The following is a 19,983-nucleotide window of genomic DNA, read 5'->3' on the forward strand; positions in this document are numbered from 1 at the left end:
CAAGTGGCAGGACGTCTGATCAATTAAATGGCCGATCAGTTAGGAGAATCAAACATAATTGAACAGTAATAAACCAAGACGACGACAGCAAACAATCAGTCAACCAACGAACCTAGTAATTTACAACTTAAGTTCCTCTCCGATTTTAGACGCGATATTTTTGAACCCGATGGAAGTCCCCGATATCCTCTTAAATCGTACGCCGTTGAGCGAGAGACGAGGCAGCTTGCACACCTCCATCTCCCACTGCACCACGGAATCTGCGTCCCCGTGACAACACAGCAACAGGAAACGATCCCGCTGTTCATAGTCGCAGGAGTTATTATCGAGCACGCGTCTGATCTCTCTCATCATCTCACTTGGGTCCTTCGAACTGGTCGTCTTCATACTCCAGGTGAAACGTAGCGAGCGAGGTTTCGTAGAGTTAGGCATGGCAGACGAGTAGACGCCAGATGACTCCAACAATGTGTGGTGCTGTGATTGTTGTTGATGCTGCTGCTGTTGTTGTTGTTGTTGTTGTTGAGGAGTTGATGTAGGACCAGAGGCAGGGTTTGAATGGCCATCCAGCGTAGTTCTGAAAACAAGGGTATAACAATTTATTCACTTGCTTACAAGTTATGGAAAGTTATCAATTCATTTCGAAGAGTAATTAATTATTAATTGGCAAGAGACAACAGACCTGCGGCCGAACTTAGATGTCAATTTCTCAAGGAAGGAAGATCTAGTGGACGAATATTGATAATTACCCCCGACACCGCCCAGCATATTATTTCCGGCGGGCCCATTCAACGTGGAGGCCTGACCACTCCTGTTCGAGGTGGGTACCCCGTCCTTGTTGGGCACACCGCAGACGGTGCTCCTGGCCCCCACACCTCGAGGAAATTTCGAAGAGGCAGTGCTCGCTAACGTCGTTGCTGGTGAGTGGCTGATGAATGGCAGGGTGGTTGCCACAGTTCTGTTGGCAAGGAATTTGTTGTATGAGGTCAGCATAAAATTAAATGTATCAAGATATACAACCTAGCACTGATTATACGCACAAAATTTAACGTGATGAAATATCATATATACCCATATTAACAAATAAAAAACCAATCAACTATGTATATAACACATTAAAACCGACCTAATAGTCTGACCAGACATAGGGCTGTTGTTGTTGTGGCCAGTTAAGATGGTGGTGTTGTTGTTGTTGTTGGAAGATTCAGTTGATAATGTCTGCAAGGTATTGGACTGTTTAACGTTAGAAGTTTTCAGTGGAGTGAGAGATGGCGAGTTGTTAGTCCTGTTGTTGTTGCTATTATTATTGGAGTTGTTGTTACTGTTGTTGTTGTTAGCATTCTGTGACAGCCCACTGTTAATGATGTTATAATAAAATCAAATTTAATCAGCCTGACATCTCAAGTCACATAGCACATGAGAAACGTTCTGACTACCAAACATCATCATCGAAGCAAATGAGGAACATACGATAGATAGCACATCATCCAGACAACAAAAAATCATTAAAAAAACACACCGTACTTATGTGATATAACTACAATAAAATAATTTTTGTACAATTTCTTGACACGTTTCTAAATGTAACATAAACCAAACAGTGACAGAATTTAAAGTTAGAAAAACCTTTCGTGTGTGATAGCAGGGGGTATAGAGGTGCCAGCGACGTTATTGTTATTCGTCGCCTTGGATACATTCTTACTTTTACCATCTTTACCGACGTGTTGCTCGTTGATCGTTGACGTATTGGATGAGGAGGAGAGAGTGGCTGCAACAGTAGAGCTGTTTTTCAGGAGAGATGGCGCGGTCGATTTTGAGGTCGTCGACGATGATGACGTCGTCGATGACGTTGCATTGGTAGCGGAGTTGGCAGCCGCTGCCACTGACGATGACGTCATTATCGTCAGGTTGTTCGTTAGGTTGTCCTGATAAGAGGATACGAAATGAATTAGAAAACAATTCAGTATCAAACAACATTTCATTCAACATCAAGGCAACATTTTATGTTGTAATAAAAATATAGTAAGAGTAAAATGAAATAATTCCTTTTCTGGCATCATCAAAAATTTAATTGGAAACATCATTTAGAAAGAAAAAAAGTTAAAATAAATAAATAAAGCTGCTGACAGAGAGTGTGCACTCGTCAATCTGCAATGGATTAATGACATTCATCATCTTATTCCCTCCCGCTGAAACACTTGTTGATGAAACACCGCTAGTCGAAGTTGTAGTGGTAGCGGTAGTAGCCACAGTGTTGTTGTTGTGTTGTGAGGTACCATTAGTGATATTATTGACTGGCAGTTGCTGCTGCTGCTGTGGGAAGAGGGGCTTCGGCCTCTGGATGATTGGATCTCGTGGGGGAATGGCATTGTCCAGGGCTGTTACTGGCCTGCGTACCTGCGTGTTGCCTGCTGTTTTGTGTTTGTGAGTGTGCGTGTGTGTACGTGCAAGCATCCGTTTGAGTGTGCGTGTGAATGTGTTAGTGTATCTATGTACACGCAAGTATTTGTTTCAATAAATAATAGGAACAACGAAGGAACAAGAAATAAATTAGATACAAAAAGGAGCAACAAACCAGGTAAGAGAACAGCATTATTGTTATGAGTGTCGTAGCTCGGTCTTCGACTGTTGGCTTTATGTTGGGGGTTAGTACTGGAGGGTCTGGGGATCTTCTCGGCTGTGTTAGGTACATCACTGTTTTGTTGATTGTTAGGGATTAGTGCGAGTGTGTTGATATCACTACCTGGACGTAGGGGGCCAGTTTGAAGTCGAGGAGTTTGACCGGATTGCATTGAGTCAAAATTTTCAGACTGTGTAAAGATATATGTAATATAAGTAAATAATAATAGTAAATTTTAGGTAGTTTCAAAGACGTTGCACTCAAATACACGCACACACGCACAAACACACACACACACGGTCACAAACACACACACACACATGCACGTGATAGACAGGCATCTCTCTGCATTAAAACTCAGTAATTGAAGCACGAACCTCAGGCGCTGGCCTCCCTAAGAGTAGGTAGGTGGCAGTTAGATTGTCATACTTGTTGCTATTCAGTGAATGTTCTATGTCCTTTCTACTGTACCCCATTGCTACCATCATGTCTGTATGAGCAGTAGTAATTGTTCGTATGTTAGTGTCAGGGTCTGAATGTTAATAATAATAATAATAAAATAATAATAATACTAATAACTATAATAATAATTATTATTATTATAACAACATCATAATAACCCCGAATGTTAGCTCTTAACATTTTTTTCTGAGAACTCATATCTAAATTTTTTTAGTGTGCAAACATTTGGTTAGCTTATTATCTATCTATCATACAGTACAGCATATGCACTTGTAATATCCTACGCTGATATAAACCAACACACACACACACACACACACACACACACACACACACACACACACACACACACACATGTGTGTTTGTCTGTGTGTATGTGGGCGTTTGTATGTGCGTATGTGCGCGTGCCTGGCTGGCCGGCTAACAGGTGCCATCCAACAATCACCATCAACATCTTCATCATGCTATCAATCAGTCATCATGTTTTCACGCCGTGGTGTATGTGTGTACTGGTTTGAAAAAAAATTAACGTAAACATCAAACGTTATGACCCTACAAACGAACGAACGAAAGAGCAAACAAACAAACAAACAAACGAACGAACGAACAAACAAACAAACAAATGAACAAACAAATAAACGTATGAATGAATACAAACAAACCAACAAGTTAGCCGCTCTAATAAACCAAGGTTCACAGTTTTTCAAGTAAGTTTAACAAAAAAAAACCTATACAAAGAGTCAAAGAAAAATGTAAACAACAAATTTTTTAATGTCCTAATGGAATTTGGAAAAATGTATTAAAAGTTTAGCATTACAAACACAATCAAAACACATTTAAGAGAATATATATGTTAAATGTTATACACATATACACACACACACACACACACACACATAAACACACACATACAAACTATGTATGCATTTATACTAAACTTTACATACACACATGATTCTGCACAAACAAAAATGTTTACATTTACATTTTAGTTTGCTGGTTCTTCTAAAACACACAACCCAATGCTTAGTGATTTTTCTTCTTCTTCATTTATGCATGAAAGAACAAATATAAGTCTTTATGTGCCTGCTTATGCTACATGCAAAACATGAAAACATGTGTGTACGTGCGTACACACACACACACACACACACACGCACGCACGCACACAAGCACAACACACACACAAATTTTATATGATAATACATGTGTGTGCTCTGATGTTTGCAGGTTAAATTTCTTGAACGGTTTGCAAAAAAAAATCATTATCATTGCAACCGTAATGTCATCATCGTCGTCGTCGTCATACGTACAAACACACATACGAATACAGACACACACGCACACACACATATACATACATACAGACAGACAATTGTACACACGCTAACAGGTGTCTAATTAATTGTACATTTAAATATGTATCATGTATCATGTAGATCAATGAATAACATCCTGATAGTCATCATATAAAGATAAGAAGCAGCTTAAATTTATCTGTATCTGTATGTGATTAACATCTATATTTAAATGTATTACAACAGAAATTAGAGAAAGAAATCGAAAGAGAGAGAGAGAGAGATGGAGAAAACGAGAGAGAGAGAAGGGGGGGAGAGAATATAATATAAATATAAAAGAGAGAAAATTTTACACTCCTTAAAAGAGATAAACAACACAGAGAAACTATTAAATTATTTGCATGAATCATAAAGAAGATCACTATTTCGCACACAAACACACACGCATACATAAGCACACACGTACATACACACATATACACACACACGCATACATAAGCACACACATACATACACACACACTGTCTTCATGGTGTGTTTGTTGATTGAATAAATATCCATCTATATATTCATTCAATATATTCAACTATCCATCCATCCATTCATTCATCCATTCATTCATCCATCCATTTAATCTATCCATCTATATACATATATTGATATCCATATACATTAAAACATTCACATACTCGCTTTATTTCAGGTAATTTTTCATGTAACTACATTTGAAAAAACTATCTTATTGAATGTCCTAATGTTTTTTATTTGTGTGTTTGTGTATATGCGTGTGTATGCGTGTGTGTGCGTGTGAGAGAGAAAAAAAGATTTTGTGTACGTGTACAATATATACATCAAAATTTCTAACATAATTCATAATTCATGGAATATAAACTGTAAATAAATAAATAAATAAACAAATAAATAATAACGATAATAACAACCACAAAAAACAACAACAATACTAAATAAAAATAATAAAAATAAAAATACTAAATTTAACAAATTAATAATAATAATGACTCACCGATGACTTTTGTATCAATGCATTTGACTGGCTCTAGGTACGGTTTCAACTTGCTTTCCTCATAACCAACATTCACCCAGGGATCAGTCATTATGTTCTGGAGTGAGTGAGCAAATGAATGAATGAATTAATTAATTAATTAATGAATTAATGGAGTTAGAAGAGGTGGATGATGAAGATATTTGAATCCATTACAACTGCACTCTCCTAAATCATCATCATAATAATCATCGTCATCATCATCGTTATCTTCATATATTACGTATCATCTATCTATCTGTCTATCTCTATCTATCTGTCTATCTCTATCTATCTGTCTATCTCTATCTATCTGTCTATCTCTATCTATCTGTCTATCTCTATCTATCTATCTATCTATCTATCTGTCTGTCTGTCTGTCTGTCTGTCTATCTATCTATCTATCTATCTATCTATCTATCTATCTATCGATCGATCTATCGATCGATCGATCGATCGATCGATCTATCTATCTATCTATCTATCTATCTATCTATCTATCTATCTATCTATCTATCTATCTATCTATCTATCTATCTATCTATCTATCTATCTATCTATCTATCTATCTATCTATCTATCTATCTATCTATCTATCTATCTATCTATCTATCTATCTATCTATCTATCTATCTATCTATCTATCTATCTATCTATCTATCTATCTATCTATCTATCTATCTATCTATCTATCTATCTATCTATCTATCTATCTATCTATCTATCTATCTATTATATATCATCGTTATAATCTCTATTATCACATCAGAATTAAAAAAGATTCTGCAACGTTCAATGGATGAAACCGAACATAATCACATATACATTACTCATCACTATGATGCTACAGTCATCATCGTCATCATCATGAACATTGTATTCATCATCATCATTATTACCATGATAACATCGTCATCATCATAATCATAATCCATACTTACGTCAATAAATCAATATACCCCGTCTGATATATCATACATATAACATATGTCTGACTATAATTATTATAGATACATATACAATACCTGTTACAATAGGATGTATGGATGTGTGTATATGAAAATAAAACATACGACGCCCATTCGAGCTTACAAACACATACATACACACATAATAAATACATACATACACACAATACATACATATATACATTCACACACACACAAACATACATACATACAAACAAACAAACAAACAAACATACATGCATGCATACATACAAACATGCTACGTGCAGATTGTACATACATAAACACTTCATAAACTTAACACTTACAAACATTTTATAGGAAAGATAACATTTATTAGACACACACACACACGAATACACATCTACATGCATTTATACATAATACACATACGAATGTGTGTGTGTGTGTGTATGTGTGTGTATGTGTGTGCGTTTGAGCGATCAAGTGAACATGTACATAAGCAACATGTATATAAGCGTGTGTGTGTACTTCAATTTATCTCCAACAATAAAAATGTAAGTATATATATATATAAGCAGACCACGAAAATGTAAAACTTCTGCCAAACGAACACACACACGCGGGCTCTCTCTCTCTCTCTCTCTCTCTCTCTCTCTCTCTCTCTCTCTCTCTCTCTCTCTCTCTCTCTGACACACACACACACACACAACACACACAAACATATGAACAGATACACACATTCCCGTACAAACAAACAAGCAAACACATATACATTCCCTTGGCATATACAGACAAACAAAGGAATAAGAAATACGTCGTAAGTAGATCATACATATAAACATTCCTACATACATACACAAACACACACACACCAAACAGACACACACACACATGTACAGACTAATAAACATAGAAGACGTAACAAAAACAAAAGCGTAGATAGACATAGACGTAGACATAGACAGTCTCAACAGCAAGAAACAAAACTTAATTTTATCAGAATGGAATTTATAGGCATTTCTTGTTGATTTCATTATTTTTTGCTTTTATTGTTACTTCACGATTATTATTATTGTTCATTTTTACACAAGAAAAATAAAACTTTTATGACATATCTTTACTGGGTATAAACTTGAAAACCAGGCAGCACTCAAATACACAGGCACAAACACACACACACACACGCACACACACACAAACACACACATTCCCAACTTTCCAGCAACCATTATAACCAAACATAGAGAAACCAATGTGTGATATATGTGCAAATGGACAGGGGATTACAAACATATGCCTTCATATATATAACAAGGTGCATTTCGTCATCATCGCCATCAGCATCATCATCGTCGCCATCATTATCAATAATATCATCATCATCATCTTCGCTGTCCCGTCATAGAGTCGATAAAAAAACGACATAATCACAAAACTATACGAACATTCATAGTAATAATAATTCTACTGTTCATCATCATCATCATCATCATCATCATCACCGATTACCATCATTATCATCATCATAAACATCAATGCATAACAATAATGACAAAAAAAAAACCATCAGGTATACCATCTCTGCCATTTATTATCATTAGAACATTCCCAACCTAGTCATCCTTAACAGATTACCTACCATAATACAACCACCTCCAACTATGGCCAGACCTGGGTCGTTGATATCAAAGTGTTTTAATAGTATCTGCGATGATATAGTATCGCCGATAGCTCTCCAGTGTTGGTTATGGTAGAATAAAAACAATACTTGAAGCAAACGTCGATGGGGTGTATATCTCATCAATGATCATTTCAATTTTCGAAATTGAGTGCGTTCCAATTGGCAATATAATTTTTTTTTCATTATTGGCAATAATAAAACTAATATTAACCAAAAGTCACACAAACACACACACGCGCACACACACACACACAAACAAACAAACAACTAGATAAACCGGCAGACTGAAACACAAGCAGAAACGAAGAGGCAGACAAAAAAACACATACAAATACGAAAACAGATAAAAAAGAAGTTTAAAGACTACACAAGTTTATAAATATATGTATATATATATTATAAATGGCTTGTATGTATATATATGTATATATATATATAATATAATGTTACATATAACATGATAATTTCAAAGGATATGAGCCATTACATGATTACACTCTGACAGACTCAATAAAATCATACAATAACAATAATAAGAGCAATAATATTAAAAAAACACATACACAAACAGACTGGCAGACACACACACACAAGCACAAACACACACAAACACAATATAGATAAAAATAAGCGCAATTAGCTGAATGAATTAATATTAATAACATCTACACACACACACACACGCGCGCACATAGCAAGCCTGATGAAAGCTTTTGAAAAGCCAACAAAAAAATTTTTGAGAGAAAAACAAAATGGAAACTGCGCTAGGAACATTTAATACGTTAACATTTAATAAAAACATAAAAGCAATAACAAATAACAATAATAAACGGTAAAAATAATAATAATAATAAAATTGATGAAGATGATAACGGTGGTGGTGATGATGACGGTGGTGGTAATGATGATGATACTAATATAATGATGGTAACGCGGTGATATCTGTTTCATCCATTCCCTTTCGGTTTTTCAGTAAATATTATTGACTGTATAAAGGTAATTCTTGGAATATATTATTATTATTGTTGTTGTTATTATTATTGTTATTATTATTATTATTATTATTGTTGTTGTTGTTGTTGTTGTTAATGTTGCTATTATTACTGCTGATGTTGTTGTTATTGTATAATTAATTATTATATTTGAGTGGCATCACCATTTCAGTCATCTCCCATTATGTGATGATCAGGAATGGGATGTGGATGATAAAAAATGCGAAGTAGTAGTAGTAGTAGCCGATTAAAAAGACGACCAGGATGTGAATGATGACCAGGAATGGGATGTAGATGGTAAGGATGACGAAGAAAAAGATGAAGAAGAAGAAGAAGAAGAAGAAGAAGAAGAAGAAGAAGAAGAAGAAGAAGAAGAAGAAGAAGAAGAAGACGATGATGAAAAAAGTTGACGATGATGATAAAGATGATGGAGAAGACGACGACGGAGACGATAATGACGACCAGGAGGGAGAAGAATGTTATAAAATAATGATGGCAAGGTCATAATAAAAACTGAATTCACTATAATACGGATATTTTTTTCTCTCCAGTTCTCACAGAGTAATAAAGAATATAAAGAATAATATAAAAAAAATGTCATAGATGTGTGCTCAGCTCATCAGTAACAATTATATATTAAAGGATGAACGACTTTAAACGTACACACATCCATACACAATTCCATCGCACACACATCCATTCCACTTTCATTCCACCCCATCACACATCCACTTCTGTTCTTTCATTCCACTCCATCATTCACTCATTCATTCATTCATTCATTCTTTCTTTCTTTACTATTTCATTCTTACTATTACCACAGTATTGTAGCAAGCAGTAGTAATAACAGCAGTATTCTTGCGGTTGGTTCCAATAATTTTACCGACTTGGCAGTTTTCGAATACTATATATATATATATATATATATATATATATATATATATATATTATTTAAACAATATATCATTATTTACAACGCAATATTACTTTTAATGTCATTGTTAACTATTATTATCGAGTATTATTAATTATTATTTTTATTAATTATTATTATTATTAGTTATTGTTATTATTATTGCTGTGGTTGTGATTATAAAACAATAGAGATAGATAATAGATATTGATTAGATGTGAACAGATTAAGTGTTAAGAATAGTCAGCACTTTGTATAGTACCATGCTGGGTGTTATTATTATTATTATTATTATAATTATTATTTTTATTACTACTGCTACTACTACTACTACTACTACTACCACGTGTATTATTGTCAGTGTGGTTAATGTACTAGGTTCGTATTGTTTAGGCGTATTTAAGTACCTAACAAATATAAATATACGCGTGTGTTGTATGTATGTATGTATGTATGTACGTACGTATGTATGCATGTTTGTATGTACGTATGTATGCGTGCGAATGTGTGAAAGATTTATATACAAACATGCCTACATATGCACACACGTATACAAATTTTTTTCTCAGTATTCCTGAGAATTTCTGTATTCTGTATTTCCCGGTATTGCTTGTATGGCTAAGTACAAAAAATACCATAAAATGTATCACTGATTAGGTCCATTTCTCCGTTTCAAGTATTTGTTAATGTTAATGAATATATATATACACTGTTAAAAAAATTGCTTTTGGTCATAATTTGGTCATGGTGAGCTGTTTGCACGGGTTTTGATTTATTATGATATACTATATGCGTAAAAATGTGCCGAGCTGTTGTGTATGTGTGTTTGTGTATATGTATGTGTGTGTGTGTGTGATTGTGTGGTGTATCTGAATGTGTGTGTGTGAGTGTGTGTGCGCGCGCGCGTCTACCACACAACTACACAGGGTATAAGGGTTTGTGATTAATACAAAAATAAGTAAATAAATAAATCTATAAAATACTTAGCTAATCAAAAGAGGTAATAAAACTGATGTATGGTTGCGATGATAATGAAGATGACGACGACGATAAAAATGATGATAATGATTGTACTGATGACGCTTGATTTAAAACTGATGATAGTAATGATGATGATGATGATGATGATGATAATTATGGAAAAGATGATGATGACGACGATGATGATGATGGACGTATGGGAACGACGACGATGATGATGATGAAGATGACGTGAAAAGAAATGTTTGATGATAAAAGTCTGATTGAATTAATGTATTAAAAAGATAAGGATGAAACTGTGAAAGTAAGTGAGATGATGATGAAGAGGATGATGGTGATGATGATGATGAGCATATAATGTAACAGCAAGAGATGAATAAATGGATGAATCAGCAGTTAAATGAATGAATGAATGACCAATTGAATGTGTGAGTGAAATATTAAAGGAAATAAATTTATTAAGGATAGGAAATAGATAATGAGGAATAAATTGAATGAATAAACAAGAAAGATGAATATGGGCAAGTGAATGATGAAAAAACCTATATCTTATGGATGAAAGAAAGATAGATAGAAAGGAAGATGGAAGGAAAGAGAAAATGAATGAACGAATGAATGAATGGATGAGTGAATGAATAAATGAATGAATGAATGAATAAAAAAGTGAATGAACTTGATTAACTGATTTATTGAATGACTGAAAAACTTATAAATAAACGAATAAACAAATGAATAAATGAACAAACAAATGAATGAATGAATGAATTTGATATTAAGGTTGAATCGACCTATAAAAAAAACGAAAAAATGTAGAAATTTATGAATGGATGGATGAATGAATGAATGAATGAATGAATGAATATGAAAACTTCTGAATGTACACAGCGAGCATGAAAAGAGGAAAGAAACGCAACAACATGGAAAACATGCTTGCGAGGGCGGATGGACTGAATGTACAAATAAATGAATGAATAAAGATAGACAGAATAACTCAACAAATGGAAAAATGAATTAAGCAACAGATGGATGGATGAATAGATGGATGGATGGATGGATGAATAAAAAAATATTTGTAAGGAAGATTGATTAAAAGAATGATAACAGAATTAAGGAACCTTCGAAAAAGAATGAATGAATGAATGGATGAACGAACGAATGGATGAACGAACGGATGGATGAACGAATGAATGGATGAACAAATGAATGGATGAACAAACGGATGAAAAAATGAATGGAATGAATGGATGGATAGATGAAAGAGAGCAAAGAACAGAGGAATGAAAGAAAATTTGTGTAATGTGCATGTTTCCCTTGGTGGCTTGCAGAAATATAACTCTAATGTGATTACAATTTGTTTGTAAGAATTCTACTATCAGTGCATTGCAAATAAGAAAAACAACAACAACAACAATAACAATAACAACAACAACAACAACAACATTAACAACAATAATAATAACAACAGCAACACAAACGATAACAATGATGGTTACATGATGAGGTAGATAGAGTAAAGGAACAAAAGAATGGAAAACACCATGAATCATTCATTAACACGTATAACTAGCAATAGACGGCGGACAACGTAAAGCTAAGGTAAACCAATGACAAAAAACACAAGAACACACACTTACACGGACGCACTCACACAAAGAAACACACACGCACTCACACAAAGAAACACACACACACTCACAAACACACACTCACGCACGCACACATAATAAATATGAAACATCCAATGAAGCAAAGGAGCAATTTTAAAATGAGTCAAGCAAATATTGTGCAATAAAGCAAATTAGATGTTATCTATATTGAAAATTTTCATATTACATGAACACACACCTACACGTACATGTACACACACACGCACACATTTAAACACATGCACACAGACATACACCTCAAATAAACCATGAGAGCAAACAATGATGCGTTAATGATTTATGACTTTAATAACTTCAACAGAACCATACCAGAGTTAACTTTTGAAAAATTTTAACACCTGGACTAAGAAATAACATCAGTAGCAGGCAAGCAACACACAGAGCAACCAAAACTCAGTGCAACAACCCATCGCATCAACACACAGTGACAACAACAACAACGCAACAGCCTCACAACATCTGTGTTAATATAGGTGGCCATTTTATATTTTTGGCATCTGTCTGCCCCCTTTGAGAAACTTTTGAAGAACTTGCAATTCTCAGAACAATAGTAATGACATTAATGTGAAATATCACAGCAACGGTTTAATTAATTAGTTAATTAACTAATTAATTATTCAATTAATTAATTAATTAATATTGACAACAGCAAACCTCTAACGAGTGCCTCTTCACAGGATTTAGTATGAGAAATTTCTTCAGTAGGTTTTCGCAGTCGGTTGACATGTAGAATGGGATCCTGTACTTTCCTCGCAGTACTCTTTCCCTAAGTTCCTAACGATGCGGAGAATGTGGAAAAATTGTGTGTGTGAGTGTGTGTACGTGACAACAGAGTGTGTGTGTGTGTGTTTGCGTAACAGACAGTGTGTGTTTGTGTGTTTGAGTGTTTAATTGCATTATGAAGCACCCTTAAATGTTTGCTTCAGTTCTGTGGCAATAGTTTTTTGGAAAATGTTTGAAGAGAAGAAAGAAATCAGAATGAAATACCTTGAGATTCTGACCATCAAATGGCAGTGAGCCACTGACCAGTGTATAAAGGATGACACCGAGACTCCAGACATCAACTTCAGGACCGTCATATTTCTTACCTAATCAAATAATTACGTAATTAATTAACCATTTACTTACTTGACTAATTAGTTATTTAATTGATTGACTGATTGACCGATTGGCCGATTGACTGATTGATTGATTGATTGATTAATGATTAAATTGGCAGTAATTTAATTCATAATAGAAATTATGAAGGCAAATAATTAAAGAATTAAATAAAAAAGCAAAAAATAAATTTAATTAATCAAATTTAAGCAGTTTAAGCTGTGTAAAACCGGCCAACAACTCTTTAAAAAATGAAAAAATGCAACATTATCTCTGACCATATATGGATATGAAAGAATTCTCACACACTTAACGCATCATTAATTGTATAAATATCACAGATAAATATTCACTTATCGCTACCATTTTAATCATCATCCTCACTATCATTACATCATCCCTTATCACCAGTATAATTAAAATCACCATATTTTTTAACCAACCAATGTGATCACCAAACCGGACAGCCAGTCAGCCAGACAACCGACCAACCAACAGACCAACCAGTCAGCCAATCACTAATCAGCCAACTATTCACCCACACCCACCAACGACGAATCAACCTTGAAAAAGTTCAGGGGCAGCATATGGAGGACTGCCACAGAAAGTATCAAGTTTGGCTCCTATGGTGAACTCATTGCTAAAGCCAAAGTCAGCAATCTTTATGTTTAAGTCTGCATCTAGGAGTAAATTTTCCGCCTGGTGTGGAAAAAATTATGAAGAAAAAAGTTAAACTACAAGAAAACTTGAATTGAGACATAGAAAATAAAATTTGAAAAATTATAAAGCTGATGTGGGTGTTCAGTTAAGAGGAAATTAATTAGCACTGAAGTAATAAAAAACAATTAACTAGCCAGCAAATGAAAGTCTTTATAAACAAAAAAAATCATAAACTAATTGCTAAACATTTAATAATTAAGTTATTAATCACTCATGATAAAGCTCCCACACACACACAAAGCAGCTACTGACAAACACACAGACACAGACAAAGGTAAACACAAAATCAGAGAAACAGACGGACAGATAGACAAACAGACAGATAGACAAACAGACAGACCTTGAGATCTCTATGTACGATATGCTTCTGATGGCAGTACTGAACAGCTGAGATGATCTGCCTGAACTTTGCCCTTGCCTCCTTCTCCTTCATCTTGCCATGGGCCACCAAGTAATCAAACACCTCACCTAGTACAGTAACAGTTGTAGTAGTTGTAGTAGCTGCAGCAACAGCAGAAGCGGTAGTAAAAGTAGTAGCAATTGTAGTAATTAATTATTCATTATATTATTTATGAATTATCTGTCATAGGTATAGCAATTATCCTTTTCCAAGCATGGCTGTTAGGTGTTTCCATTTCATAATTTGCTCAAAAATTGCGCTATATAAATGCATTGGACTGATGAATTGATGATTAAGATGATGATTAAGGTGATGATTAAGATGATAATGAGAAAGACGACGACGACGATGAAGATGAATGTGATATTAAAGACATGATTGTGATAAAAAATATTAATTTCAATTTAGCAGGATCAAACAAAACAAAACGAAGAGAAACAATAACAATAATAATAATAAACGAATAACAGTAATAATAAACGAATCATAATAATAAACGAATCATAATAATAGTAATAATTATAAATAAAAAACACTCTATACATTCTCTCACATTGTAAATAAGAGCTGCTACTAATGAATGATGAATGACGAAATGATATCAGGTATTAATAACTTTTATTATTACGGCTAATAAATTATTATTATTATTTTATAATTATTATCATTTTATAATTATTTTATAATTATTATTATTATTAACTCTCGCTCGCCTATAATAATAATGATAAATAATCTCTATTAAGAAAAATGGCATTAATATTATTTATCAATAATGACCAGTCAATTAATTATTTCCACATAATTACAACCATAATTATCAACGTATTATTTCTATAATAATAATAATTATTATCGTAAATAATATAACTAAAGAACTTTTCCTTAGTAGTCAGCAGTTTAAAGAGAGCAAATATGTACATTGTACATTATTTAATGATAATAAACAATCACTTTCATTTATAATTAATAGTAGTAGCAGCAGTAGTAGTCGCAGTAACAGTTATAGGAGTAGTCTTAGCAGCAGCAGCAGCAGTAGCGATAGTAGTAGTAGTAACCTCCACTAGCGTATTCCATAACTAGATACAATGTCCTTTCAGTTTCAATCACTTCAAATAACTTTACTGAAAAGAATTAAAATTTAAAAAATGTGATCACGAAATTTCAATTGATTGATTGGTCGATTGATTGATTGATTGATTGATTGGTCGATTGATTGATTGAATTACATGATTGGCCATTAGACGGATTGAGTTATAAGCTGATGCATAAAGGTAGAGATTGGAATAAGACAAAACGACTAGCAAACACGACGAAATGAAGAAAAAATTTTACACACAAAATAATAAACATTATCGCTGGCAACAACTACAACAACATTAACAACAAACAATAAAACGGCATCAACAACAACAACATCAACACAAATAACATCAGGGCAACTTCAACAATAACATCTATTAAAGTACTGATGTTATCAGAGGTAGGAGTGATAGGATCATCATGTTGATCAAATAACAACAACAACAACAACTATAATAAGAGGAACAAGAGTAGTAATAACAGTAATAAAAATAGTATAGTAAAAGTAATGATTGTGGAAAGAAGAGTAGTATTAGTATACAGTAGTAGTAGCAGTAGTAGTAAAAGAAGTAGTAGTAATAGTAGTATAATAGTAGTAGTAGTAGCAGGGTAGTAGCAGTAGTAGTAGTAGTAGTAATAGTAGTAGTAGTAGTATAGTAGTAGTAGTAGTAGTAGTAGTAGTAGTAGATGCAGTAAACGAAAGATGCAGTAGAAGAAATATGTTTTAAAAATGAACCCAAAATTAACGGAGCTACAGAGAAAAATATAACAATTAAACAATATGTTAGCAAGAAATGTTAGCATGTAGTGAGGTACATAATACAAGGTAACAAAAAAAACGAACGTCATTTACATTAACTAATTAGTTAGTTAATTAATTAATCATTTGATTAATTAATTAATTAATTAATTGATTCATTCATTCATTGAAAAAGATAATCACCAATGTTTGGATGGTCTAGCATCTTCATAATCCTTACTTCTCTGAAAAGCTACAAAATGAAAAAAATACATTCCTCTATTTTTTATTTCATTAAAAATTTTACAGTTAAAAAGCTCACAAGAGAACATACAAAACAACGTACCACATAAAAATCATATCACGCGCGCACACGCGCACACACACGAACGCACATACATACATATATAAATACACACACGTGTATATGAGCAAACAAAAAAACTTCCAAAAGTATAAACAAAACCCATTTAAATCAATTAAAAATTAAATTAGGGAAAAAATAAAATTCAAAAACAGGAAACACATCATCCACTAGATAAAGCATAGAAAGATTAACGTAATAATTCACAGATACAAAAAGGATGGACAGGAAATAAATGAATTAAAAAAACAAAGAACAAAAAGAAAAATTTAAAAATACTTTTTGAAGACTAGATGGATTTAGTTGAGTTTTGTCAATAATCTTAATGGCAACCTGTAAAAAAGTTGTTACATAATTATAATAATTATTTTTATTTTATTTTATCATATAAGTTATCAATGCACTTATAAAGCAGGTGACTTTTTCTATTGGGTTACAAAAAATATCAGGCCAAAAGTTGAATAAATGAATGAATAAATGAATGAATGAATAGATGAATGAATGAATAAATGAATGAATGAATGACTTAGAAAACAAGTGAGTCAATCTATGATAAAAAAAAAAATACAAATGAATTAATGTACCACAGGCAAGCAAACAAACAAATAAACAAACAAAATCGACCAACAAACAAACAAACCTCACAGCACAATTCAAAATATATAAATATATTTATTAATAAATATAAAAATTTTACACAAAAGAAATATTATTAATAAGTGTCCAGGTTTAAAAATAAATAAATAAATAATTGTGAAAAATTCCTACATGAAAATAAATAATATATTACCTTTAGACATGATACTAGATTGGACAACGAAAAATATAAATAAAAAAAAAGAATAATAAAAATCTAAGTGACACTCTCGTGATAATAATAATAAAAATAAGATGAATAATAATAATAACTGTGTGATCAATATTTATTGCTTAACAATGCTGTGTAACTGCAATGTAATCATGTTGTGTCATGTTGTATTGGTGTTAGACCATTTCTGTTATATTCATATTCGTGTGTTAAGGTTACACTCATTCTTGTGTAAAGGTATGCTAAGTCATGTAACAAACAACCTAACGAGTTAAATTTTTGTAAGTTAGATCATTTTGTTATGTGTTACTACGTTGTGTTACAGTTTGTCTTAGCGATTACTATGGGATTTTATCATTGCTGTTACATGGTGCTATGTTATATTGTTGTTGCTTTGCTATGTTATGTCATGTTGTGTAGTGTTTTCGATATATATATATATCATGATAGACATTAATAATAAAAAAATAAATATGTAAAAAAAAACCTCTCGGCCAGTAGGGACGTGCTTGGCTAGTTTGACCTTCGCAAAATTTCCTTTTCCTATCGTTTTGATGAGTCGATATTTGCCAATGTGCGGTTCATCTGGCCCTCGACTCCGAGAGGATATTCGTTGCTCGCAACCATCATTGTTCTGTTGTTTTTTTTCATTTGCAGGATAAATTAAACGGATATAAAAATAACATTAACGTTATTACATTAATTTGTTGTTATATAACATTCCAATAGACATAGCACTATGGCAACAATTTGTTGTTATCAAACATTATAACATAACATAGCTGTAATGTAACATTTAATTGTGCACATTAATTAATGCCGACATCATTATAAGATAATGGAATGCTAATTGAATGAAATGATTGAGTGATGATAGTGTAACATGTAATACAAATTATGTTGATACATTTTATCTTTTAGATATTAATGAGTTTAGCATGAAAAAATGTCGCACGAGGCGACAGGGGTTTCGGAAGTGGCGGCAGAACATATAAAAGCGAGTGGGGTGATAGGAATTGAAGTTATGATGAGAATTGCTAACAGTATGTTTGATGATGAAAGTATACCTGAGGATTGGCGACACAGTGTGTTGGTGCTGTTGTATAAGGGCAAAGGAGATGTGAGAGATTGTGGGTCATATAGGAGTGTGAAATTGTTAGAGCACGGAATGAAGGTAGTGGAGAGGGTGCTTGAGAGGAGGTTGAGAAATATGGTGACAGTTAATGAAATGCAGTGTGGGTTTATGCCTGGTAGGCGAACGGTGGATGCGTTGTTCATGGTGAGAATGTTGCAGGAGAATTATAGAAAGAAGAAACGAAGATTGTACATGTGCTTTGTGGATCTAGAAAAGGCTTTTGATCGAGTACCGAGGAAGGTCATTGAATGGGCGTTGAGGAAGAAAAGAGTGAATAGGAGACTTGTTAAAGCTGTGATGCAGCTGTATGAAGGGGCAAAGACAAAGGTGAGGGTTGGAAGGGGGATGTCGGACGCTTTTAGTGTTAAGGTAGGAGTGCATCAAGGATCAGTGTTATCACCGTTTCTGTTTGCAATTGTGATGGATGTTGTGTGTGGAAACATAATGGAGGGGTTGTTATCTGAGATTTTGTATGCAGATGATTTAGTCTTGATGGTGGATAGCATGGAAGAATTGCAGTTAAAATTTGACAGATGGAAAAGTGTTATTGAAAAGAAAGGGTTAAAAGTTAATATTGGTAAGACGAAGGTAATGGTGAGTGGGGAAGGTGGGGAGCGAGTGATAAGTAAAATAGACCCCTGTGGGGTATGTGACAGGAGAGTGAAGGCTAACTCGGTATTGTGTATAGGATGTCAGAAATGGGTGCATAAGAGATGTAGTGGTGTGAGGGGGGCACTGAAAAAGGTGGAAGGCATGTTCGAATGTAAGAAATGTGTTCATGGTGTGATTAATAGGACGGATGCAAGGACGGGGTTGAGTAGTGGTATTGAAAGAGTGGAAAGCTTTGTTTACTTAGGAGATAAGCTGAACGCGGATGGAGGATGTTTGAGCGCAGTTACGGCTAGAGTTCGTATAGGATGGATGAAATTTAGGGAACTGGGTGGGGTATTGTGTGGAAAGAAATGGTCAGTGAAGATGAAAGGGAGGGTATATAAAGCATGTGTGAGAGCAGCGATGGTATATGGTGGTGAAACTTGGGTGTTGAGGAGAG

The 19,983-nt window shown here is 33.7% G+C and overlaps 1 protein-coding gene across 1 annotated transcript; it reads right to left on the bottom strand.

The window, feature by feature from the left end:
• Positions 1 to 120: 120 nt before the first annotated feature.
• On the bottom strand, positions 121 to 18,422 carry HELRODRAFT_83409 (hypothetical protein; the record flags this gene model as incomplete). The annotated part of the gene is made up of 14 exons (XM_009023654.1): positions 121 to 495; positions 673 to 925; positions 1,624 to 1,922; positions 2,586 to 2,807; positions 2,995 to 3,107; positions 5,402 to 5,498; positions 13,240 to 13,359; positions 13,573 to 13,673; positions 14,247 to 14,382; positions 14,744 to 14,871; positions 15,862 to 15,927; positions 16,830 to 16,878; positions 17,269 to 17,322; positions 18,285 to 18,422. Coding segments are annotated over 14 exons (2,151 nt in total), but the record flags the coding sequence as incomplete, so codon positions are not given.
• Positions 18,423 to 19,983: the final 1,561 nt, after the last annotated feature.

Source organism: Helobdella robusta, assembly GCF_000326865.2.
Source record: "Helobdella robusta unplaced genomic scaffold HELROscaffold_37, whole genome shotgun sequence".
NCBI lineage: Eukaryota > Metazoa > Annelida > Clitellata > Rhynchobdellida > Glossiphoniidae > Helobdella > Helobdella robusta.